General features: G+C 41.4%; 1 protein-coding gene across 3 annotated transcripts in view; it reads left to right on the top strand.

The window, feature by feature from the left end:
• The window catches only part of LOC134356709 (E3 ubiquitin-protein ligase RNF123), a 435,173-nt gene that overhangs the window by 179,300 nt on the left and 229,331 nt on the right, over window positions 1-26,542 (top strand). For all 3 annotated transcript variants that reach the window (XM_063067762.1, XM_063067763.1, XM_063067761.1), the window contains 4 exons: window positions 9,699-9,782; window positions 15,586-15,693; window positions 16,058-16,235; window positions 25,017-25,091. In XM_063067762.1, coding sequence (XP_062923832.1) covers window positions 9,699-9,782; window positions 15,586-15,693; window positions 16,058-16,235; window positions 25,017-25,091 — 445 coding nt within the window. The remainder of the gene's footprint in view (window positions 1-9,698; window positions 9,783-15,585; window positions 15,694-16,057; window positions 16,236-25,016; window positions 25,092-26,542) is intronic.

Below are 26,542 nucleotides of genomic sequence, written 5' to 3' on the forward strand. Positions count from 1 at the left end.
TGGCAAGTAATTAAATTTTAATTTATTTGCTAGTTGATTATCCTTGAAATTAGTCATGATCGGTCACTTCCGGGTCATCAAGGGAATGGCGGCATAAGGAAAAGGTCTCTCGACAAAAAAGAAGGTAAACTGCCCCAAAATCGAATTTAGACAAATACTTAATATTGCATAACTATATTAATAAAAGGGGCAAGGATGATGTCTAAGAACAAGAATAAAAAGTCCGCTTCGAAGGCTGATAAACATAAAGAGATGCAGCAAGGCGACGGGCCTAGCTCCCCCACGGCAAGCCAGGACGGAGATAATGAGGGGGAATCGGTGACTCTGTCTTTGATTCTCGGAGAGATTCACGAGTTCCGACAAGATAACAGCAAACAGCTGGAAGATACTAAAGGAGAAATAGTAAAAACTAACTCGCGGATAGATGAAGCCGAAGCGAGGATTGTTGGAATTGAAGAGAAGCTACAAAATGCCGAGGAAGTGATAGCAGAAGTGCTGAAGCTACAAGACCAGCTCCAGTGGAAACTAATAGATCAAGAAGGCCGCTCGAGAAGGGAAAATGTGAGGATCTACGAGTTCCCGAAGGAACCGAAGGTAAACCCGGATTGATGATTCCCTTCGTGGAGAAGCTGCTTAGAGAGAACCTTGATATACCGGCCGCAAAAGACCTACAGATAGAAAGGGCTCACCGCGCGTTGGCACCACGGCCTCCGGCAGGCGCCCAGCCCAGATCGATTCTGATCAGATTTCTCAGTTACAGAACGAAGGAAGAGGTGCTTAAAAGAGCATGGCAAAAGAAAGGTTTCATGTGGAACAACTGTAAAATCAGTTTAGACCACGACTACGCACCGGGGATTCTTGCCAGACGGAAGGAATATACGGAAACACGGAGAGTCCTGAAGGAAAACAACATCAGATTCCAGACCCTGTATCCAGCTCGGCTGAGAGTCTTTTACGACGAAGGGACAAAAACTTATGCTACGGTGGAGGAGGCAACGTCGGACCTGGCGGACCGGGGACTACCTATTAAAGTTATCACCCAACCGGAGTCGCTACTGGAGAGGATTCGGCAGAAGTCGTGGCAGTTAGTGGGGCGAGGACGCTCCACTCGAAACAGAGTGTCAAACTACAAGGAAAAGCTGCAAATATTCAGACGCGAATGTACAGAGAATACAGATTAATTAAGAGAAATGACTGAAAAGAGTAAATCGGACTTAAAAGTAAAATGAAAACTGGTAATTGAAAATAATCTAGGCGGAATAACTTGAATGATAGCAATATGGTCGAGACATAAATAGGAGAAAATTCTCTGATTATTCAAACTGCTGAGGGCCCTCTAACACAGGGTGAAGATAGAGGTTATCCCTCTGAACTGAGGCGGGTCGGTGCTCAGGCCTCACTGTGGGAAGTCGGGGAAAATGTTCAAATGTTATACGTTCAGAAATGTCTAGGGTGTGGTTATATGTCTTGGTTTACTGTTGAGAAGGGATTGCTTACTGTTTGGTTAGAAAAGGAGAGTGCTTTTTTTCTACTAGAGAAAAATGCAAACTGAATTGGTAAAAATAATTTCCTATAATGTTAATGGGGTTTTGAATCCAATTAAAAGAAATAAGATTATGTCTAAATTGAAAAAAGAGAGGGCATAAATAGCTTTCCTCCAGGAAACACATATGAGCCAATCTGAACATGGAAACTGAAAAAGAATGGGCTTTAAGCATGTATTTTATTCATCATATAAATTGAGTCACAAAAGAGGGGTAGCTACTTTAATATCAAGTACTCTTAATTATGAACATATTTCAGAGACTAGAGACAAAGAAGGACGGTTTGTAAAAATCACAGGAAGAATAGAAGGTACAGAAATAACATTGCTGAATGTTTATGCTCCTCCAGGTAGTGAATGGTCATTTTATAGACACATTTTTGACCTAATGGTCAGTTCTCGAGGGGTAGTAATTTGTGGAGGGGATTTTAATATTAGATTAAATCCTATATTAGATTCTTCAAGAATAGTTACTCAGAATAAACCTCTGACTCGGAAAGTGAATTCATTGATGGAGGAGTTGGGAATTATAGATGTCTGGAGGGAATTACACCCTACGAGTAAAGATTATACATATTACTCTTTCCCTCATTCAGCCTATTCAAGGATAGACTATTTCTTTATCTTTAATACAGATAGACTCAGGATAAAAAACTGTAATATTGCAACAATTGATCTGTTGGATCATAGCCCAGTCTCTATGTCTCTAATCCTGGAAAGGAAAATGAGGAAAACACTATGGAGGCTAAACTCACATATACTTAATAACCCAAAAGTAATGGAGAGATTAAGGGGAGAAATCAAAGAATATCTAGACCTTAATGACACGGGAGAAACATCACCAGTGATTTTATGGGATACATTGAAAGCTGTACTGAGAGGGAAAATTATTTCCATTACTACTCACATGAAAAAAATCAATGCACAAAAATTAGCAGACCTTCAAGGAAAATTAAAACAACTTCAAGTTGGAGATAGCAACAAAAGTAATTCAAATCGAAAACAGGAAATTAGGAAATTGCAAAGTGAAATTGATGATATTTATACGTTGGAAACTCAAAGAAATTTTCTTTACCTGAGACAAAAGAATTATGAAGTAGGAGGTAAATCAGCTAGATTATTAGCATATAAATTACGAAAACAACAAGCAGACAATACAATTCATAAAATAAAGAATCCAAAGACAAAGCTTGTGGAGAATTCAAGAGGGAAAATTCAAGAGAGTTTTGAAACGTATTATCGAGAGCTGTACTCCCAACCCCGGGCCCCCAATGAGCCCTATATAGACAGTGTATTGAATTTTTTAGATCTACCTAAACTTACAGATTTACAAAATGAAAGTTTATTAGAACCAGTAACTGTCAAAGAACTGAACGTGGCCATCTCTAGGTTAAAGGCTGGAAAGTCCCCGGGTTCTGATGGGTTTACCTCAGAGTGGTACAAGTCCCTGAAGACACAATTAGCCCCATTACTACTTAACACCTTTAATTGGATCTTGCAGAGAGGAGAAACTCCACCTTCCTGGAGAGAAGCGATTATTTCAGTTATTCCTAAAGAGGGTAAAGATAAACTAGAATGTGGCTATTATCGGCCAATTAGTGTTCTTAATTTAGATTACAAACTATTTACATCTATATTAGCGCGCAGATTGGAAAAGCTTTTACCTGGCCTAATCCATTTAGACCAGACTGGATTTATTCAACAAAGACAAACACAGGACAACATAAGGAGAACTCTGCACATATTAGAACAGGTTAATAAGAACGAGACAGAGACAATGGTAGTAGGATTGGACGCTGAGAAAGCTTTTGATTCGGTTAGTTGGGCATTCCTATACAGAGTGTTAGGAAGATTCGGCTTTCAAGAAAGGTTTATTAAAGTAATTCAGACTCTGTATGACAGCCCAACAGCCCGAATTAAGATAAATGGGGACCTCTCTGACTCCTTCATTTTAGAGAGAGGCACTGGACAGGGATGCCCAATTTCTCCCCTCCTTTTTGCGCTATATATTGAACCACTTGCCCAACTAATAAGACAGAGCGAAATCGTAAAAGGTATCAAGGTGGCAGGGATTGAACAGAAAGTGGCGTTATTCACAGATGATGTTTTGGTCTATCTGAGTGAACCAGAAAAATCATTTATAGGATTGTTTACACTGTTGGATGACTTTGGGAAAATATCAGGTTATAAAATAAATGTAAAGAAAACGCAGGTTATGTCCCTAAATTATACACCATCCAAAAAATTGCAGGATACATACGATCTTAAGTGGGAAGCTAAATCATTAAAATATTTAGGAATAACCCTGCCGAAGGATCTTTCAACACTGTCACAGGTAAATTATGGGCCATTAATCTCAGAGATAAAAGCAGATATGCATAGATGGAATCTTATCCCCTTTTTAAGTTTAAATTCAAGGATAAATACTATAAAAATGAATATTCTTCCTCGGTTATTATATCTTTTCCGTACTTTACCAGTGGAGGTGGATGATAATCAATTCAGGGAATGGGACAAATGGATTTCCCGCTTCATTTGGCAAGGAAGGAAACCTAGAATTCGATATAACACTTTACAGTTAGGGAAGGAAAGAGGAGGTATGGTTCTTCCTTGCCTGAGAAATTATTTTTATGCCTCACAGATAACCCCTCTGTTATATTGGTGTAATAGGGAATATAAGGCTAGATGGAAGGAAATAGAATTTGGATTAGTTGACAGTTTTCCTCTTCAGGCCTCAATAGCTGACAAAAGATTGATGGCCCAGTTGGAAAAATTTAATAATGCTTGGATAAATCTTACATTAAAAGTATGGCAGAAGGTGGTTAATTCATGTGGAATTAATAACATGCTAAAACTCTTTAGATGGTGTGCATATGATACCGAATTCCTTCCCAACAGAGGAGATAAAAGATTTCAGCTATGGATAAAGAAAGGTCTTACAACCTACCTCTCATTTATAGATAAAAGAGTATTACAAAGTTTCCAAATCCTGCAGGACAAAACATGGCCTAGAACATAATGACTTTTTTAGGTACCTTCAAATACGAAACTATGTTAACCAGAGTTGTAGATATACAGACCTATCAACAGTAGAATTAGAATTTTTCAAGCTTCTGAATTCGGCTTGCAGTTCAATACCTAGTAAATCAGTTTCTCGCCTATATAATGCACTCTCCCATGCTAAATATGTAAATACACTGTATATTAAAGAGAAGTGGGAGAAAGAAGCGGGGTTGGTACTTTCAGAGGAGGCTTGGGGGAAAATCTGCAGCTTTCAATGGTCCTCGACTAATTCTTTGACTTGGAGAGAACATTGTTGGAAAAACATTATAAGATACTTCAAGACCCCATATCAGGAAAAATATAAAGATACAAATGTGATGTGTTGGAGAAGGTGCGGCTCTAAGGAGGCAAATCATTTTCATATTTTCTGGGATTGCCCTAAATTAAGTCTATTTTGGGAAGGTATTCATAGAACATTAGTTAAGGTACTTAGGTCCCAGATACCTCTGAACTTTGAGACGCTCTATTTGGGGCATGTATTGTTCCTTGAACAGAAGGAAGATATAAAGTTGCTGCAGGCCCTCTTAGCGGCAAGTAAGAAATCAATCACTAGAAAATGGCTAAATCCAATACCACCTACATTAGAAGACTGGTACGAAATTATCTTGGAAATATTTAAAATGGAAAAGTTGACCTACTCCCTGAGAACTCAAAAAGAAGCATTTTATCAAATCTGGAATAAATGGATTGAATATATAACCCCAATGCGAGCAGACTTTAGATGACTCTCCTAATGATTTATATTGCTCTTCTCATCAACACAGTAATATTGCTAACGTAAGCACCCCTAGTCTAAATGTTTGTTGTTGGTTTTTTTTGGAAAATAGAGAATTAACACAAGTAAAGGGAAAGATTTGGGAAAGGGATAAAAAAAAAAATGAAAAATTAAGTAAATAAGTACATAGGGATTGGATAATTATGTCTGCGGACAGGAAGAAGCACGAACAAATTGGGATATAAACACCTACAATGGTTGGTATATAGGCTTGTATGCAACATTTTGGACCAGTGGAAATGGTCCAGAAGGGTTGTATGGAAACTATTATTACCATTTTTCTTAACAACTAATTTCATTACTTAGCCTAATAGGTTAGATTTACCACAGTACATAATTATCTATTTAAATGTTTATTTTGCTTTTATATCATCTCAATGTGTACTTAAGAATGTATAAATAATTGTAGTTTTATACATATAAAAAATGGAAAAGGTTATATGTGTGAAAAAAGTACATGATAATTGTGAACTCCTTATCCAAATAAAAATAAAATTAAAAAAAAAAGAAATTAGTCATGATCAAATCAAAACTATGTGTAGTACTAAAGTGATCTGGAGTTGGATAGTGGGAATGCCTGGACCAGATGTACTGTACGTACTTAATTTAATCTCTATTTTTAAAGGTATTCAGACCATACTTTTTGATTATTACCACTATTATTATTACATGTCTATTGGGAATGACCTTGTGAAATTATTAGCAGTAACAACACCTACTCACTCACCGGTAACCTCACTGGAATTGTGGGTCCATCTTCAACTGATGGTTACATGCAACTTCATTATTGATAGAAATGAACAAGATATAACCTAAAAGATTTATAGGAATTGCAGTCAGATATAAGATTCCTAATACTGAGAAGTTTCTCTGCATCACTGCAATTTTCAGTTATTATTGGGTTATATTTTTAATAGGAAACAAAGAAAATTTACTACCAACATACGACAGATTCATTTTCTTGCAGGTATTTGCAGGGAAAAAAGAAATAAGTAGAATTTTATAAAAAAGTATAGTAAACATAGACTGCCAAACAGTGCAAATAAACATAATACTGAGAACATGAGTTGCAAAGAGTCCTTGAAAGTGAGTCTAGATTGTAGAATCAGTTCGAAGTAATAGTGAATGCAGTTATCCATGTTGGTTCAGGAACCTGATGGTTGTAGGGTAATAACTGTCCTTAAAGCTGGTGTTTCTGTACCTCTTGCCTGATGGTAGTAGAGAGAAGAGGGTATGGCTTGGATGATGGAGGTCTTTGTTTTGTCGTGGCAGTGCTCTATGTAAATGTGCTCAGTGGTGGAGAGAGTTTTGCATGTGATAAACATATTAGAGACCCCCTTAAAGGTCAGCATGGCTGTCTGAGTGCGCAATCAAAGGAAATGGGTAGCATTTTTCATGCACAATTCTCTTCAATTTTTACTATGGAATAAACGATGGAAATTAAGGAAATAGGGGAAATGAGTGGTGTTGTCTTGTACCACATACGAATCAGTTGAGAGGAGGGTATTGGAGGCCATAGAGTGCATTAGGATGGATAAATTCCCATGGCTGGTGCATTCTCCAAACTTATTGGAAGCTAGAGAAGAATTTGCAGATGCCCTTTCAGAGATTTTTCCTTCACCCTGATGAGGTTCAGAGGACTGGAGAGTGGCTAATGTGGTACCATTGTTTAAAAAGGGCAGCAAATACAAGCTATGAATCTAAAGGCTACTAAGACTGACATCAATGTTTGATCATATGCTAGAGGGGATTCTGAGGAACATGATCTACATTTGGAGAGACAGGGTTTGATTCAGAACAGTCAGCATGACTTTGTGCATGGTGGGAAGTCATGTTTGACATATCTCTTGTTTTTTTCCAGATGGTAACAAAGAGGGTAGATGAGGGTAAGGTAGTAGATGTCACCTATATGAACTTGACAAGGCCTTTGACAAGGTCCTCCTTTATGGCAGGCTAGATCACATGGAATCCATGGGTAGATAGATTGGATTGTATTGGATTGGATTCATAATTGACTCGCTGGTAGGAAACAGATGGCAGTGGTCAAGGATTCTTTCTCAGGCTGAAGGCCTGTGACTAGTGGTGTGCCATGGGAGTTGGTGCTGGGACCTTTGTTGTTTGCGATTTAAATGATTTGGATATGAGTATACAAAGCATGTTAGTAATTTTGTGGATGAAACTAAAATAGGTGATGTTGAAGATAGCGTAGAGGTTATGAGAAGTTGCAAGGGGATTTTGATCAGCTGGGTATGTGGACAGAGGAGTGAAAAATAACTTTTAATCCAGATAATCTGAGGTTTGAGCTTTGGGAGATCAAAACAGGTTAGGACATACAGTATGAGTGTTATGGAACAGAGGGCCTAGGAGTGCAAGTGCAGATTTCACTGAAAGCAGTGTCGCAGGTAAATAGGATGGTGAAGACGGCACTTGGCATGCTGGCCTTCAGTCAGATCACTGAGTATAGGAGATGGGAGTAATGTTGCAGTTATATAAGGGCATTGGTGAGGCCACACTTACAGTGTTGTGTACAGTTTGGTCACCCTGTTACAGGAACGATATTATTATAAAAGAAAGAATGCAGAAAAGATTTATCAGGCCCTTCGAGCCACACTGCCCCAGCAACCTCACAACCCCGGTTAACCCTAATCAGAATTACTAACCAGTATGCCTTTGGACTGTGGGAGGAAGGCAGAGCACCTGGGAAACACCAAGCATTCAACAGGGAGGACGTGCAGAAGCTCCTCACAGAATGGTGCCAGCATTTAGGCTCAGTTCCATTCTAAATAAGCAGCGTAACATAGTTTAAGCACTTAGGTACACTTTGTTAGGTACACATCTATGTCTGCTCATTAATTCAAATTTATATAATCGGTCAATCATGTGGCAGCAACTCAATGCATCATAGCAGGCAGACATGATCAAGAGATTCAGTTGTTGTTCAGACCAAACATCAGAATGGAGAAGAAATGTGATCTAGTAAGTGACTTTTACTGTGGAATGATTTTTGGTGCCTGACGGGGTGGTTTGAGTATCTCAAACTGCTAATCTCTTGGCATTTCCATGCACAACAGTCTCTAGTGTTTACAGAGAATGGTGTGAAAAACAAAATATATCCAGTGAGCAGTGGTTCTGTAATGAGAGAGATCAGAGGAGAATGGCCAGGCTGGTTTAAGCTGACAGGAAGACGACAGTAACCCAAATAACCAGGAGTTACAATAGTGTATATATTGTATAGGTACTGGAGGTACGTTCTCCCTCTGATCATGTGAGTTCCCCTGGGTACTCTAGTTTCCTCCTACAGTCCAAAGATGTACCAGTTAGAAGAATAATTGATCATTGTAAATTGTCTTGTGATTAGGCCAGCATTAAATGGGCAGGTTGCAGTGTGGTGCAGCTTAATGGGCCAGAAGGCCCTGTCGAATTTCAAAATACATTTATTATCAGTATATAAACTATATACAACCTTGAGGTTCGTCTTCTTGCAGGCAGCCAAAAAACAAAGAACCAATAGAACCCATTTTAAAAAATCCACATAGCAAACACCCAATGTGTGAGGAAAAAAGAATATATTATGCAAACAATAAAAAAGTAAACAAATGACTCTCAGAATCCCTGAATGCAAGTCCACAGATACGGAGCCAGGTCAGTGCTGATGCAAGTGAAACCGGTCCAGGAGCCCAGTGGCTTCAGGGCAACAACTGCTCCTGAACCCGGTGGTCACTGATATATAACCATTCCTCAGTACTTGATCCTGTCAAGATGAATAAGGCAGATCTAGTTATTTATGGCATTACCTGCTGTGAGATGCAAGGCTCATCAATTATTGCTTTCTTACTTTATCTTTAATGCAACAAAATCTCTCAAAATTGTACCTGCAGATAGACAGAGAGAGAGGGAGAGAGAGAGCGCAGAGAACTCAGCAATATCTCAAAACATGTTGGTAATAGAAAGTTTTTTTTAAAGGGAGGTTGCAAAGTAGAAAGTTCAAGGAGTTACTTGTTCCTTTGAATGAAGTGCAAGTGGAACCTATCGGAGATGTAAGGACTGGAGAACAGTATTGAATGGAGTGGTGAATGGGGTTATCATATCCAAAGCTCAGCAAATACCAAGCAAGGCTCTGCCGTCTGGTTCAGCGAAAATTGGCTGATGGGTAGCTGGCTGGAGTCAGAAAGATAATGGGATTTTTATTAATTAAACTCCTGTTAAGTTTGGTGTGATTTGTTTTTTGGTGTAGCATGTTCTTATGCAAGCCATGATTTTGTGACTGTTGCTTGGTTAGATAAGTTGTGTTCAGCTCAACTTTCTCTCTGTTTGCAGATGGTGGGTGTGTCAGATGATGTCCATGAATATGCAGTGGCTTTGAAAGACACTGAAGATAAAATTGCACGCTGCCCTGCAAAGGTAAATAAATGAATGTTTTTTTCTAGTGACACACAGTGATCTGTGATGATGCACATATGACTAAAGAAGTTCCTCCTCATATTTGTTCTAAATGGATGCCCCTCTATTCTGAGGCTGTGCTGTCTGGTCCTAGACTTCCCCACTATAAGAAACATTGTCTCTGTCTAGGTCTTCCAACATTTGATGGGGTTTGATGAGATCATCTTTCGTTCTTAATTCTAGCAAGTAAAGACCCACACTTATTAATCCCTCCTCATGCAATAAGTCTTTCATTTCTGGAGTCATTCTTGTGATCATCCTCTGAAACCTCTCCGATGTCAGCATATGCTTTCTTAAATAAGAGGCCCAAAAGTGCTCACTATACTCCAAGTGAGGCCTCACCAGTGCCTTATAAAGCCTCAGCATTACATCCTTGCTTCTATATTCTAGTCCTCTTGAAATGAATCCTAACATTGCCTTCCTCACCACCAACTCAACCTGCAAATTAACCGTTAGGGAATCTTGCAAGTGAACTCCCAAGACCCCATTCTCCCTGTTTACAAAATGGCTTGTGCTTTTATTCCTTCTACAAGGTGCATGACCATACACTTCTTGACACTGTATTCCATTTGCTTCTTCTTCTCACATTCTCCTAATCTGTCCAAGTCCTTCTACAGCTTCCCTGCTTCCTCAACACCACCAGCCCCTCCACCTATCTTTGTATTGTCTGCAAACTTCGTCACAGAGCCATCTACCCCATCATCCAGATCATAGACATACAAATTAAAAAGAAGCGGTCCCTACACTGACCCCTGCGGGACACCATTAATCATTGACAGCCAATCAGAAAAGGCTCCTTTTATGCTCCCTCTTTGCCTGCTGTCAATTGGCAAATCTTTTATCCATGCTAATATCTTTCCTGTAATACCATGGGCTCTTATCTTGTTATGTAGCCTCATGTATGGCACCTTGTCAAAGGCCTCTGAAAATCCAAGTACAAAACATCCACTTATTATCTTTTGTCTATCCTGCTTATTATTCCCTCAAAGAATTTTTCCAGATTTGTCAGGCAAGATTTTCCCTTAAAGAAGCCATGCTGACTTTGGCCTATTTTGTCATGTGCCTCCAAGTACTCTGAAACCACACCCTTAACAATTGACTCCAAAATCTTCCCAACCACTAAAGTTAGGTTAACTAGCCTATAATTTTGTTTCTTCTGCCTCTCTCAATTCTTGAAGTGTGGAGTGACATTTGCAATTTTCCAGTCCTTGAGAGCCCATGGATTCTAGAAGGAGAATCACTAATGCCTTCACAATCTCTTCAGCGGCCTCTTTCAGAACCATAGGGTGTAGTCCATCTGGTCCAGGTGATTTATCTACCTTCAGACCTTTGAGTTTCCAAGGCATCTTCTCTCTAGTAATGGCAACTGCACTCATTTCTGCCACTTGACAATCTCGAACATATGGCGTGCTACTAGTGTCTTCTACAGTGAAGAGTAATGCAAAGTACTGATTCGGTTCATCTGCCATTTCTGTGTCCTCCATTACTATCTCTCCAACGTCATTTTCCAGTGGTCCTATATCTACTCCCACCTCTCTTTTACACTTTAAACATCTGAAAAAACTTTTGGTATGCTCTTTGATATCATTGGCTAGCTTATCTTCATACCTCGACTCTGTTTTATACCCTCTAGTTCAGTCCCTTCCTACCTACATCTGTGACACTTCACACACTCTTGATCTTTTCAATGATTTCAGGTTCCCTGGCCCCCATCATCTTTTTTTCACTATTGATGTCCAGTCCTTATACACCTCCATCTCCCACCAGGATAGCCTCAAGACTCTCCGTTTTCTTCTGGACACCAGACCTAATCAGTTACCCTCCGCCGCCACACTCCACTGCTTAGCAGAACTTGTCCTCAGTCTAAATAATTTCTCGTTTGGCTCCTCCCACTTCCTTCAAACAAAAGGGGTAGCCATGGTTACTTGTATGGGTCCCAGCTATGCCTGCCTGTTTGTTGGCTACACGGAACAGTCTATGTTCCAAGCCTACACTGGTGATGGTCCCGCACTTTTCCTGCGCTTCGTCAATGACTGCATTGGTGCTGCTTCCCACACCCAGGCTAAACTTGTTGACTTCATCCACCTCACCTCCAACTTCCACCCTGCCCTCAAATTTACCTAGTCCATTTCCAGTACCTCCCTCCCTTTCTCGATCTCACTGTCTCTATCTCTGGAGACAGCTTATCCACCGAAGTCTATTATAAACCCACAGACTCCCACAGCTACCTGGACTATACCTCGTAAAAATGCCATCTCCTTCTCTCAATTCCTTCGTCTCTGCCGCATCTGCTCTCAGAATGAGGCTTTGCATTTTAGAATGAAGGAGATGTCCTCCTTTTTCAAAGAAAGGGGCTTCACTTCCTCTACCATCAAAATGGCCCCCAACCGCACCTCTTCCATTTCATGCACGTCTGCTCTTACCCCATCCTCCCACCACCCTACCCGAGATAGGGTTCCTCTTATCCTCACCTTCCACCCCACCAGCTTCAGTGTCCAGCATATAATTCTCCGAAACTTCCACTACCTCCAATGGGATCCCACCACCAAATACATCTCCCCACTCCCCGCCTCCATTCTGCTTTCCGTAGGGATTGCTCCCTATGCGACTTCCTTGTCCATTCGTCCCTCCCCACTGAACCCCCTCCTGGTACTTATCCATGCAAGTGGAACAAGTGCTACACCTGTCCCTATACCTCCTCCCTCACTACCATTCAGGGCTCTAAACAGTCCTTCCAGGTGAGTCTGTTGGTGTCATTTACTGTATGCGGTGTTCCTGGTGTGCCTTCTCTATATCAGTGAGACCCGGTGTTGATTCGGATACCACTTTGCCGAGCACCTACGCTCCTTCTGCCAGAAAAAGCGGATTCTCCCAGTGGCTACTTGTTTTAGTTCCACTTCCCATTCCCATTCCAGTATGTCCTTGCAGCCTCCTCTACTGTCGTGATGAGGCCGTACTTAGGCTGGAGGGTAGCCTCCAACCCGATGGTTTGAATATTGATTTATCAAACTTCCAGTAATGCCGCCCACCTTCCCCTCCGCACCCCCCTTCACCGTTTCCCATACCCCCTTTATCTACTTGCCTGTTTCTTCCATGGCCTTCTGTCTCTTTCACCAATCAGCTTGCCAGCTCTTTACTTCATCCTCCCCCTCCAGGTTTCACCTGTCACCTTGTGTTTCTCTCTCCCCACCCCCATTTTAAAAATCTACTCCTTAGGTTTTTTCTCCAGCCCCGCCGAAAGGTTTCGGCCGAAACTTCGACTGTACTCTTTTCCTAGTTGCTGCCTGCCCTGCTGAGTTCCTCCAGCATTTTGTGTGTGTTGCTTGGATTTCCCGCATCTGCAGATTTTCTCTTGTTTACCTTAATATTTCATCTTTTCCCCTCTTACGGCTTTTTTAGCTCCCTTTCGTTTTTTTAGAAGTCTCTCAATCCTCTAACTTCCCACTAATTCTTGCTCTTTTATATACCCTCTCTTTTGCTTATGTTGGTTTTGACTTCCCTTGTCAGCCACAATTGCATCATCCTGTCCTTAGAATGCTTCTTTGAGATGTATCTACACTGCACCCTCAAATCAAAGTAAAATCAAATCAAATCACGTTAAATTATCATTCAACCATGCATAGATACAGCTGAATGAGGCACTGTTTCTCTGGGGCAAAGGTGCAAAACATTCAAAATAGCAAGCAAATATTCAAAATAACACAATTCAAAATACCGAGCAAAGAAACATATTCACTCCGGGGAAAAAAAATATAGTCTGGGACCCCGAGTGACAATGTCTGGAGATCGATGGTACAGTCTCCCAGTAGTGTGCAGACACACACACTCCAGCCTGTCATTCCACCACTCGAACGCTGGAAGGCAGCACCAACGGGAGAGGCCAGCCCCCGCCGAGTGTGGATGCCATGTTGTAACATTTCACTATCTTCTCACCTGGTCTGCTGCAACAGGCAAGTTGAGGCTTGAGACTTAGTCCTCGCTACATAGCTCCCTCTACCAGACAAGAGTAACAGGCCTGCAGCAAGTGAAATGTCCGAGACAATCTCCCATGGTTATTCTGCACAAACTCTGATGTTTCTGAGTAGTGAGCAGCAACACTGTCTGCAACCGGGTCAGCTCCTCCGAACCCAAACCAGCTCCTCCAAACCCAAACCAGCTCCTCCAATATCCTGACCACCACCTTTCCTGATATCCCAACGGCTGCTCTCCAACATCCCAGCCAGTCTTTTCAACACCTTGGCTGGCTCCTTCTCCAACATCCCGGCTGACCGCTTCGACTGCTTACCTAGCTCCCTAAGTTCTCTCTTCAGGACCTCCTCGCTTTTCCTCATTGGTGTCAATAAAATTCTGTGTATACGATCTAAGACGTTCCTGTCCCTGGCACCTGGGAGGCAGCATTCCATTTGGGTGTTTTTATCACATCCACAGAATCTCATGTCTACTATGGAATCCCCTATTACTACTGTAGTCCTCTTGTTCTCTCTCTTCCCCCCACTGCACTTCTGAGCCACAGCACGAGACTCAGTGCCAGAGACCCAGTCACTGCCCCCCGAAGGTAAGTCATCCCCCTCAACAGTATCCAAAGCAGTGTACTTACTATTGTGGGGAATGGCCTCAGTACTAGTTGCCCATTTCCCTTCCCTCTCCTGACAGTCACCCATTTTCCAGCCTTCCTGCAAATTTGAGGTTACTCCCTGTAGCTCCTATCTGTCATCTCCTCAGCTTCCCATATGAGCCAAAGGTCATCAACCTGCTGCTCCAGTTCCTTAACAAGCTCCCTGAAGACTTGCAGCTCAGTCCATCTATTGCAGATGTGGTTATCTGGGAGATCTCCCAGAATTCCCACACCTCACACAAAGAAACATAATACAGCCTCTGGAGCCAGTCTTACTGCTCAAACTATGTACCAACAGACAAAGATTAAAGAATGAATAAGAAGACACTTAGCAGATACTTAACCTTGCACAAACCTGTTTCTACCAAAGCTTGATGAGCCAAAGCTTCGCCACTCTAACCCTGGTCCACTCACACAATGGCCCCTCTACTTTTTCCTGCCTTATTTTCATTTGCCCTTGCTAACGAATCAAGACTTCACTGCTGAAAAAGGCCAAAATCCCCCAAACGCTCCTTTATTTGAATCTTTTTCTCCCCGATCTATGTGAGGGCTACTGTGCAGATTTGACTGTGACTGCACCACTGAGAAAAGCCCAGTTATAATTAAAGGATTGTTATATCAGTTTTAATTCTTTTGAATGGCAGAGCAGAAATGATAGACATGGTGTTGATCATTCTTCATATGCTCTAGTGTATACGAGGTTGCTGTGTTGTATAAGGGTTGGAAAGTCAGGTTGAGATTTGTGTCAGTGGACCCACTCTACATTAAGGGTGGATTTAGTGGGCAAGCGATTATGAGTGTGGATGGCAAGATTTTCTTCAGAAGATCTGGGTCTTCTTATAAAATGGAGTCTAGTTTTGTTGGTTTATCACAAGTTGAACCAGAAGGGGAGAAATATGCGCAAAGTGCAGGAGCAACTCAGGTCAGGCTGCATCTATTGAAAGGAATAAAGAGTCAACATTTCGGGCTGAGGCTCTTCATTGGGACATCAAGAGAGAATACCTTCAGCACAGAAGGAAGCCATTCTACCATCAGGATGTTGTTATGTTAACATAAATCCTTTTTGTGTCCTTGTGCTTTCTTTCCTTTTGTATCCCATTCAGTTAGTCAACTCCAGTATTAACTTGTACCTTTTTTGCTTCCTTTCAGAGGAAGGATATTCTGGATGAATTAACAAAGAGTCAGAAGGTTTTCTCTGAGAAGCTGAATCACCTGAGCCGCCGGCTAGCTTGGATAAATGCCACGATCTACTCCAAGGTAAAGTGAGTCCTAGATTGTGAATGTTGACGTAAAGAGCCGTTCTCCTTTTGCATGAGGTCTTGACTTGGGCAACATGAGTTGCTGGTTTGATTTGAGTTGGTCACAGTGAAATGCTCAACTACACATAACTGGATGATTTTTGTTTTGTCTGTGGAAGTGCTGTGAGCGGGAAAGAGAACCCCACTGGAGCAGTCGTATTGTCACCGCCCAATGAGTCACATTAACTTTAAATTAATAGTTTTATTTAAAACAATGGTCGAGCAAATAATTTACCCAAAGATTAGGCTAGGTGGAATTTAGGCAGTTTTCAAAACATTAACTTTCTTTGTCCATGGTTGAATGAAATTATTACTTGTTTCAGGAGAAGATGTTGGACATCTACTGGCTGCTGCAGGTGTGCATAAGAGTAATTGAACACAGCGACCGGACTAAGACACTATTTGCATTCATGCCAGAGTTCTACATGAATGTTGCCATGAACAGCTACAGTGCTCTGAAAAATTACTTCAGTCCAGTCAATAGCATGGATGAGCTGCCTGGTAAGTACAGTCGGTAGCATCACTAGCTTTGTTCTGCGATTTGGAAAAGAGTGCCTGTTCTTGGAGGATTTGTCTAAGTTCACTATAAACTTCCTTGCACAGTTGGATATTTTTCAGACATCAGAACGTGGAAAATAAAATACTACAGCACAGTACAAGCCCTTCAGTTCACAATGTTGTTAACTTTTTCATCTTTTGACCTACCCTAAGATCAATCTAACCCTTCCCTCCTACATAGCCCCTTATATTTCGATCATCCTTGGCGTCATTGTCTTGCTGGAAAAGAAATCTTCTCCCAAATTGCCGTTCTCTTGTAGACTGCATCAGGTTTTCAGCCAGGATTTCCCTGTATTTATTGTAATCATTTTACCCTCTACCTTCCCAAGCCTTCTGGCTGCAGTGAAGCATCCCCACAGCATGATGCAGCCACCACTGTGTTTCACGGTAGAGATGGTGTGTTTTTGATGATGTGCAGTGTTTGATCTGATGGCCAAAAAGCTCAATTTTGTTTTCATCAGACCATAGAATCACCTTCTCGCTGACTTCAGAGTCTCCCACGTGCTTTCTGGCAAACTCTTTCATGTGTGTTTTTCCCAACAGTGGATTCTCTTTGCCACTTTCCAATAAAGCTGCGACTGATGAAGCACCTGGGCAACAGTTGTTGTGTGCGCAGTCTCTCCCATCTCAGCCATTGAACCTTGTAACTCCTCCATAGTTGTCATAGGTCCCTTGGTGGACTCCACACTAGTTCCCTTCTTGCATGGTCCCTCAGTTTTTGAGGACAGCCTGCTCTAGGCAGATTTACAGCTGTGCCATATTAGAACATAAGATGTGGGAGCAGAATTAGGCCATTCAGCTCATTGAGTCTGCTCCGCCATTCCATCGTGGCTGATTGCGGATCCCACTCAACCCCATACACCTGCCTTCTCGCCATGTCCTTTGATGCCTTGAACAATCAGGAAACTATCAACTTCCACGTTAAATATATCCATGGACTTAGCCTCCATTGCAGTCTGTGGCAGAGCATTCCACAGATTCACTATTTCCTGGCTAAAAGGATTCCTCCTTACCTCTGTTCTAAAAGGTCACCCCCCTCATTTTTGAGTTTGTTCTGTCTAGTTCCGGATACTCTCACCATAGGAAACATCCTCTCTACATACGCCCTATCTAGTCTTCTCCACATCCAGTAAGTTTCAGTGAGATTCCCCCCCCCCCACCTTTGCATTCTTCTGAATTCCAGTGAGTACAGACCCAAAGCTGCCAAACACTCCTCATATGTCAACTCCTTCATTCCCAGAATCATCCTCGTGAACCTCCTGTGGACTCTCTCCAATGACAACACACCTTTTCTGAGATATAGGCCCAAAACTGTTGAAGTCTGGCCTGACTACTGTCTTATAAAGGCTCAGCATTATCTCCTTGATTTTATATTCTATTCTCCTGAAATAAATGGCAAACTTGCATTTGCCTTCTTTACCACAGACTCAACCTTCTGGGAGTCTTGCACGAGTCCTTCTGCATCTCTGATGTTTGAACCTTCTCCCCATTTAGATAATAGTCCACACTATTGTTCCTTTTACCAAAATGCATTATCCCCCACCCTCTATGTTTTAATCCATTCACCTTAAAACTCTGTCCCTCCGTATTAGCCATTTCTGCCCTGGGAAAAAGCATGTATGTTTATACACATGGTTTGATAATCTCTCCCACACCAAACCCTGTCCTTGATGAGAAAATGTATTGAGTTGGTTCATATAGGATGCAGTTCTGAACCTCCCACTTTAAATGTGCTCTGCCTTTGTGCTTGAGTTCAGCAAAATTGCTCATGTTTTCAGTGTGACTTCAAGTACTGAAGTACGGAAGGAAGAAATGATGATTCAGTATGTCCTACAGTAGTGGGTTGTCTGTACCTGACCTTAGACAATCTGCTAAGTTCACTCTTTAACGTGTGGATCCTCTAGCAAAAACTTCTTCAAAGGCAGTGAAGTTCAGTGCAGCTTCAAGCTTTCAGTGAATGATATCACGTGGTGCACGTGTTTCATACAGAGATACATGATATATGCACTCACAGCATAGAAGCAGACCCTTCATATCAGCCTGACTACTGACCAAAGTGTCTACCCGAGCTTGTTCCATTTTCCTGTGTTTGCACCATATTCCTCCAAAACCCTTACCTTTAGATGTCCAAATACCACTTAGAGGTTGTAATTGTATGTGCAATTATACCACTTCCTTTGGCAGCTCGTTCCATGTACCCTCTACCTTCTGTGTGGGGAAAAAGCTGCCCTTGAGATCCCATTTAAATCTTTCTCCTGTCACCTTAAACCTGTGCCCCCAAGATTTGGATTTTATACCCTAGGGAAACTGTGTAGCTATTCCCCCTCATGTTCTGGGGAAAACAGCTGCAGGCACCCAATTTATCCTTGTTTCTCAAGCTCCCTAGCCCCCAGAAACATCCTTGTGAATCTTTTCTGCACCCTCTAACTTAATCACATCCTTCCAATAGTATGGCAGCCAGAGCTTCACACAATATTTTCCACTTCATTTGCTCATTTTCAATTAGCAGAGACACAGTAGGCTGTAAAACCTTTCTCTGTAATAATTTTCTATGATTTTTAAAATAATTCTAAAAAGCAGAAGAACTTTGAACAATTAAAATGATTATACAAGTACAATTAAACCAACAGTCAGGTATCACCAAATATCAGCATTCTCCATAGCTGCCATTGCATATTAAACGAAATGGAGTTGCTGATCATAAGGCAGCTGTAACCCAAGTCCAGTTCAGGAGGCGTGTGCCCCAGTCTCAGTGCTGTTTAATACTGGATGCCCGTGCTTCTCATTGGTCTACATATGCTACCTAGTGGCAATGCATGGTAGCAAAACACAGCAACAAGTACAAACTTTGTACATCAGACACATTTCTGAGAGAACCTCAAGATTCCAGACACTTGTGTAGATAAGTGATATGTTCCATGTGTATTTTTGAAGGAAAGTTCAGCATATTATGTTCATATTGGTCAAGTGCAGGTAAGTAACTGCAGTAGCTGATTGCATCAAATAGATGGGCCATGCAGGCCATGCTCTTATTCTCAGCAGGGAGGAGAATGACAAGACACTCCACGTTTTAGGAATAGCTTCTTCCCCTGAATAGGATTTCTGAATGGACAATGGACACTATCTCACTATTTTTGCTCTCTTTTTTGCATATATATAATAATCTTATTGTAATTTATAGTATATTTTACGTATTGCGCTGTACTGCAGCTACAAATCAACAAATTTCACAACATGTCATTGATGATAAACCTGATTCTGATGTAATTTGATGATGTTATCAAAGTTGCTTCATAGTGAACAGAGTATTGCTTGTTCAGATGAGGATAGGTTATAGTGAGCAAGATCTGGAAAAATCAAGACAGTCAGTGTTATGTCTTCATTAACAGATTTTAAGCTGGATAATATGATTGATAGCATTCTAGATGGCATCTGTTCTCATCCCCTGTACTGGACAGAGTAAGAGAAGAGTTCCTTGGGCCTTATTTTCCAACCATTCAGCCTCTGGATTCAGTGGATCACCCTTTGCAATTCGGAGAAACTTGATAAACTGATACCTGTTTTTTTGGAATGCCTCTTCAGTCCATTGGGATGACCCAATACTCCCTGGTGCTCATCACTTTAAATTTCCACCCCATATGCCCTCTGATGCCTTTGTGACCTCCTGTCTAATGTAAACTGGAAATTCAAGAGTTTCAAATAACTTGCCTTTTCAGTTTGTATTAGATCCGGCAGCTCTGCTAAAGGCCGTCCATTTGTAACATTGGCTCACTTTTTCTCTCTTGCTAGCATGGATTGACCTGGGCCTTTCCTACAACCCAGCATTTCACAACCTTTACATTACTTTATGTTCTCTCCTTCTAATGGCCCTAAGTAACCTAGCAATAAAATAACTTTGTGTTTATCCCAGCAGCTAGATCTCACCGTATCAGAGATATGGTGAGACACCTAGTCCTTAACTCTCTCCACCACGCTCTTTGCGTCATAAAACTAACTTGCTTCATCTCTTAACCAATTCTGAATAAAGTTCTTCTCCCTGAATGATTGAATTCATTCTGCAATTTGAGAGGGAGAAGCATAAGTCACAGGAATCAGTATCGCAATGGTATAAAAGGAATTACAGAGACATGAGAAAGGAGTTTGCCAGGTGGATTGGAGGAGGATGCTGGCAGGGATAACGGTAGAGCAGAGATGGCTGGTTTCTAGGAATAGTTCACAAGGGACAAGCTAGATATGACACACAGAGGAAGAAGTTCTCAAATGGCAGGGGTAGGCAACTGTGGCTGACAAAGGGTATACAGTATAAAAAGAAGCAGTCCCAACACTGAAACCTGTGGAACACCACTAGTCACTGGCAGCCAACCAGAAAAGGATCCTTTTATTCCCATTCACTACCTCCTAACAATTGGCCAATGTACTAACCATGTTAGTAACTTTCCTGTAATACCATGGGCTCTTAACTTGGTAAGCAGCCTCTTATGTGGCACCTTGTCAAAGGCCTTCTGAAAGTCCAAATATACAACATCCCCTTTATCTATCCTGAAAGATAAAAGATCAAAGACTTGTAATCTCCTCAAAGAATTCAAACAGGTTCGTCTGGCAAGATTTTCCCTTAAGAAAACCATGCTGACTTTGTCCTATCTTGTCCTGTGTCACCAAGTACTCTATAACCTCATCCTTAACAATTGACTGCAACATCTTCCCAACCACTAAGATCAGGCTAACTGGTCTTTAGTTTCCTTTCTGCTACCTTCCTCCTTTCTTAAAGAGTGGAGTAACATTTGCAATTTTCCAGTGCACTGGTATGATGCCAAATTTCAATGACTTTTGAGAGATCAGTACTAATGCCTCCACAATCTCTACCGCTACTTCTTTCAGAACCCTAGGGTGCAGTTCATCCGGTCTGGGTGACTTATGTACCCTTAGGTCTTTCAGTTTTTTGAGCATCTTCTCCCTTGTAGTAATTGAACTCACTTCTCTTCCTTCACACCCTTCAACATCTGGCGCACTGCTAATGTCTTCCACAGTAAAGACTGATGCAACATACTCAGTTATTTCACCTGCCATCTCCTTGTCCCCTGTTATTATTTCCCCGGCCTCATTTTCCAGTGGTTCTATATCCTCTCCAATCTTTCCTTTATTTTTTACATACTTGGAAAAGCTTTTACTATCCACTTTGATATTGTTTGCTAGCTTACTTTCATATTTCAGCTTTTCCCTCCTATTGATTCTTTTAGATGTTTTCTGTAGGTTTTTAAAAGCTTCCCAAGCCTCTATATTGCCGCTAATTTTTGTTTCTTTTGTATGCCCTCTCTTTCGCTTTTACATTAAGTTTGGCTTCCCTTGTCAGCCATGGTTGTACGATTTTGCCATCTGAGTATTTCTTTGCTTTTGGAATACATCTATCCTGCACCTTCCTCATTTTTCCCAGAAATTCACACCACTGCTGCTCTGCTGTCATCCCTGTCAATTTACTTTGGCCAACTCCTTTTTCATACCACTGTAATTTCCTTTACTCCACTGAAATGCTGTTACATCAGGCTTTACTCTCTGCCTATCAAATTTCAAGTTGAACTGCCTCCTAAAGGTTCTTTAACCTTAAGCTCCCTAATCACCTCCGGTTTATTACTTAACACCAATCCAGTACAGCTGATCCCTGAGTAGGCTCAATAACAAACTGCTTTAAAAAGCCATCTCGTAGGTATTCAACAAACTCACTCTCTTGAGATCCATTTCGGACCTGATTTTTCCAATCGACCTGCATGTTGAAATTTCCCATGACTAACATAACATTGCCCTTTTGACACCCCTGTTCTATTGGAATCTGTGGTTCACATCCCAGCTACTGTTGGGAGGCCTGTATATAACTGCCATCAAGGTCCTGTTACCCTTGCAGTTTTTTAACTCAACTCACGAAGATTCAAATCTTCCGATCCTATGACGCACCTTTCTACTGATTTGATGCAATTCTTTACCAACAGAACCACGCCACCCCTTTTGCCTACCTTCCTATCCCTCTGATATAATGTGTAACCTTGGACATACAGCTCCTAACTACAACCATCCTTCAGCTATGATTTACTGACCTGCCAATCTATAATAGTGCAACAAAATCATCCACCTTATTTCTTATACTCAGTGCATTGAGATATAACACTGAGTATTCTAATTGCTACCCTTTTTGATTATGCATCCCTAATGCACTGATACACATCCTGCTGGCTGCAATTATGTTCTATCATCTGCCTGTCTTTGCTGATAGTCTGACTGCATGCTATCTTTGCTTTTTTACCATCCGTCCCATCCTGAGTCCCTTCACTCCGGTTCCCACCCCCCTGCCAAATTAGTTTATACCCTCCCCAACAGTTCTAGCAAACCTGCCTGTGAGAATATCGGTTCCCCTTGGATTTAGGTGCAACCCGTCACTTTTGAACAATCATACCTCCACCAGAAGAGATTTTAATGATCCAAGAATTGGAAGCCCTACCTTCTGCAGCAGTTTCTCAACATGCATCAATGTGCCAAATTATCCTGTTTCTACCCTCACCGGCACGTGGCACAGGCAGCGATCCAGAAATTATTACTCTGGAGGTCCTGCTTCTCAGCTAACCACTCAGCTCTCTAAATTCTCTTTTCAGGACCTCTTTGCTTTTCCTTCCTATGTCATTGGTACCAATATGTACCAAGACATCTGGCTGCTCTCCATCCCTCTTCAACATGTTGTGGACATGATGTGAGACATCCCTGACCCTGGCACCGGGGAGGCAACATACCATTCAGGTGTCCTGTTCACATCCACAGAATTTCCTGTCTATTCCTCTGACTATTGAGTTCCCTGTCTCTTCTGCTCCCATCTTCCCCCTCTTTCTCTTCTGCACCACGGTTTCATGCTCAGTGCTAGTAACCTGGTCTTCGTGGCATTCTCTTGAGAGGTCATCCCCCACAACAGTATCCAAAATGGTGTACTTACTATTGAGGGGAGTGACCACAGGGGTGCTTGTGCTAACTGCTTATTCACATTTCCATTTCTCGTGACAGTCACCCAACTACTCGCTTCCTGCAACTTCGGGGTGACTACTTCCCTGTAACGCTGATCAATTATCTCCTCACTGTCCTGTACAAGCCAAACGTCATCCAGCTGCTGCTCCAGATCCCTAACACAGTCTTCAAGGAGCTGCAGCTGGATGCACTTGACAGAGACCCTGGGTCTCCGAGGACTCCAACATCTGGCATGAAGAACATACAACAGCCATGTACTACACTAGGTACAGCTAGAGAGGGAAAAAAGGGAACCTTAACCACAACGTACTCAGAGCCAATGTGTCTTTCGAGCTGAAGCCTCCTTTGATCCAAAGCCTGGCTAACCACTGGCCTACAACCAACAATGGCCACCGCATCAAGTCCATTCTGTACTTTTAAACAAGCATCACTGACCTGTGAGAAACCTCGTCGCTGTGGCCTGCTCCTGCTGCTGATTGGGCCGCCAGAATGAGCCTGAAGGTTAAAGTTAGTAATGCCCTGTGTCCAGAGGAGGTTGTGATGGGGCAAATGCTGAGCTGATGCTTCAGTCTTTCTCCATAAAGGATCAGAGGTCTATTTTATTTGCCATATTCTGTACACTTACATATATTAGGAATTGCTGTGGTGAGTTGGTCAGGACGTAACATACAACAAAAAAACAACTCTCAACAATTATATAGAATAAAGAATTATATAAAAAATAAATTTAATTTGAAGTACAGATATGCAATAAAATGTGCATAAATAATAAATACCAGCATGTATTTACAATGTAAACAGCTTTATAGAAGTTGGGTTAAAGTGTTGGTGCAGTGCAGTGATGGGGAAAATAGATAGAGAGGTTTGGGATGGAGCTAACTAGAATGGTTGATCAGATTGACTGCCTGATAGAAGAAAATTTTAAGATTGCGTTAAGCTTTTGTTTTAATAGTTTTGTAGTGGTTTTCAGAAGGGAACTTTTGGAAAAGGTAGTTTTTCAGAGTGGGTAGTGTTCACAGTGGGTTTTTTTTCTACTCACTTCTTTGTCCTGGACACATACAAGTCCTGCGGTGATGGTAGATTGCAGCCAGGTGAGCTGTCCTTGAGAGTTTACTGCAGTTTTTGTATAGTGAAAGGCTGATACACCAAACCTGACAGAAATATTGTAAAAAAACAATAATCCAATGGAGCTATCCTATTTCAGTGATACTTGTTAATGTGAGACACCCTTAACTAGTGTTGCCAGAGATCTGATAGAAGGCTCTCTTCAAACAGAGGGAGGTTTCTCAGCATCAGCAGCTGGATTAGGAGAGAAAATATCTTTCCTGTTTATTTTCACTGTTTCAGCAATACAAGATTGAAGGAATAGTATCACCAGTTTCTAGTATATCGCTGTGAGGCTGCAGTGAGGAATTACCCAGTTGAGATGGTAAGCCAGCATTCTGGAGGCACTGATATTTTGTACTGGTTGGCCCAGTACCGGGAACAGGGCTGGCGACATTGTTCAGATGACAAGTAAACAAGGACACAAGCTGGCATCTCCAAAACTATACTGGGGGGGGGGGGGGGATGCATTTTTAAAATAAGAAACCAGCACAGAACAAATGTTTTGAGTTGAGTCTTTAGTTAGTTGTACATTTCTCACTGATATTTGTGATGTGTCTGGCTAGAAGAATCTGGTTTTGTTCAGATGCAACAGGCCTAAGGTAATTTCTTTCTCCACAGGGTATCAGGAGACACTGAGCCGATTAGCTGCAATCCTCGCCAAGCACTTTGCTGACTCTCGAATCATTGGAACAGGTGAGGCATTGTGGGTCAAGATTCAGGTCAATCTTTTGGGTGAAGTTAACCATGGCTACTGGAATGAAGGTGATCAAGTGCCCGATGCTGGCCCCCTAGGCCTGAGTCGGCGTAGTACAAGTTGTACAAGCCAATTGTCTACAGTCTTCTAATATGTTCTGTCTACATGACATGTTTGATGTTGATTTAGAAATGCTTTACTCTGGTTGCAGGCTGAGGGATGAGGAACTTGTGGTCATCTGAGGATGTTGCTAAGGCATTTCTTTGGAGGAGACCAAAGAGTGTTCAGCTTAAATGGGAGTAGTTGCTTGTATTGAATAGTGTTTCATTTCCCAGCAGGTACATCCTTTAGCTTCTGAAGCAAAAATGATCTTTTTAAGATAATGAGATAGACTTTTATGGGTTTTGACTTGGAAGTTAAAGGTCGATGTCTGTTGCTTTAATTCAGCAACAGTTGGGAAATTTGGGAGCTACAGGTTTCCCCCGCCATCCCAAAGTAGAGCGTTCCTATGAAACGGTTCGTAAGCCGGAATGTCGTAAAGCAGAGAAGCAATTATCATTTATTTTGTATGGGAAAATTTTGTGAGCGTTCGCAGACCCAAAAATAACCTACCAAGTCATGCCAAATAACACATGAAACCTAAAATAACAGTAACATATAATAAAAGCAGGAATGATATGATAAATACACAGCTTATATAAAGTAGAAATACTCTTCCACGATCATTACCTGAACTGTTCTCCATAGTGAAAATCTCATGCAAGCGCCGTCGGCAAAAACCGGGCGCAAGCGCTCTCCAGTAACCTTTAAACTATGAAGCTGCCAAATCATACCAAATAATACGTAAAAATATACAGCCGATATAAAGTAGAAATAATGTATGTACAGTGTAGTATCACTTACCGGAATTGGGAAAGCACAGAGCACACTGATGATGGTGTGTTAGACTTTTTTTTTAATTTTAATTTTTTATTTTTATTGAAGGAATGACACAATACAGAATATATAATGGATTACATTTTCCTCCATTTTGCTTTAGTATTGTACCCCCAAAACAAACCTCCCCCCACCCGCCCTCCCCGAACATATCATGGCAGCTAATATATTTACAACACAACAATTCACAAATACAAGTACGGACATTTCACAACCATACCCCCACACTACTTCAAGATGACGGCTCACACAAATCTGCAACATGTCAGATGATCCAAAATACACTCATATTTACAATTCATCAACCACCCTGTGAGGTAAATTATAAGTGTGTTAAATGGGAGGCACCTTCCCAAGTACAATCAAATGCCCTCAACTAGTAGGTAATTCCTTAAGACTCCCAAAATATGATAAGAAAGGTCCCCATTTTGAATAGAACTTTTTCACAGACACCCTCAAAGTGAATTTAATCTTTTCTAATTTCAGAAAAAGCATTATATCTTCTAACCAAGCA

Source organism: Mobula hypostoma, chromosome 15 (assembly GCF_963921235.1).
Source record: "Mobula hypostoma chromosome 15, sMobHyp1.1, whole genome shotgun sequence".
Taxonomy (NCBI): domain Eukaryota; kingdom Metazoa; phylum Chordata; class Chondrichthyes; order Myliobatiformes; family Myliobatidae; genus Mobula; species Mobula hypostoma.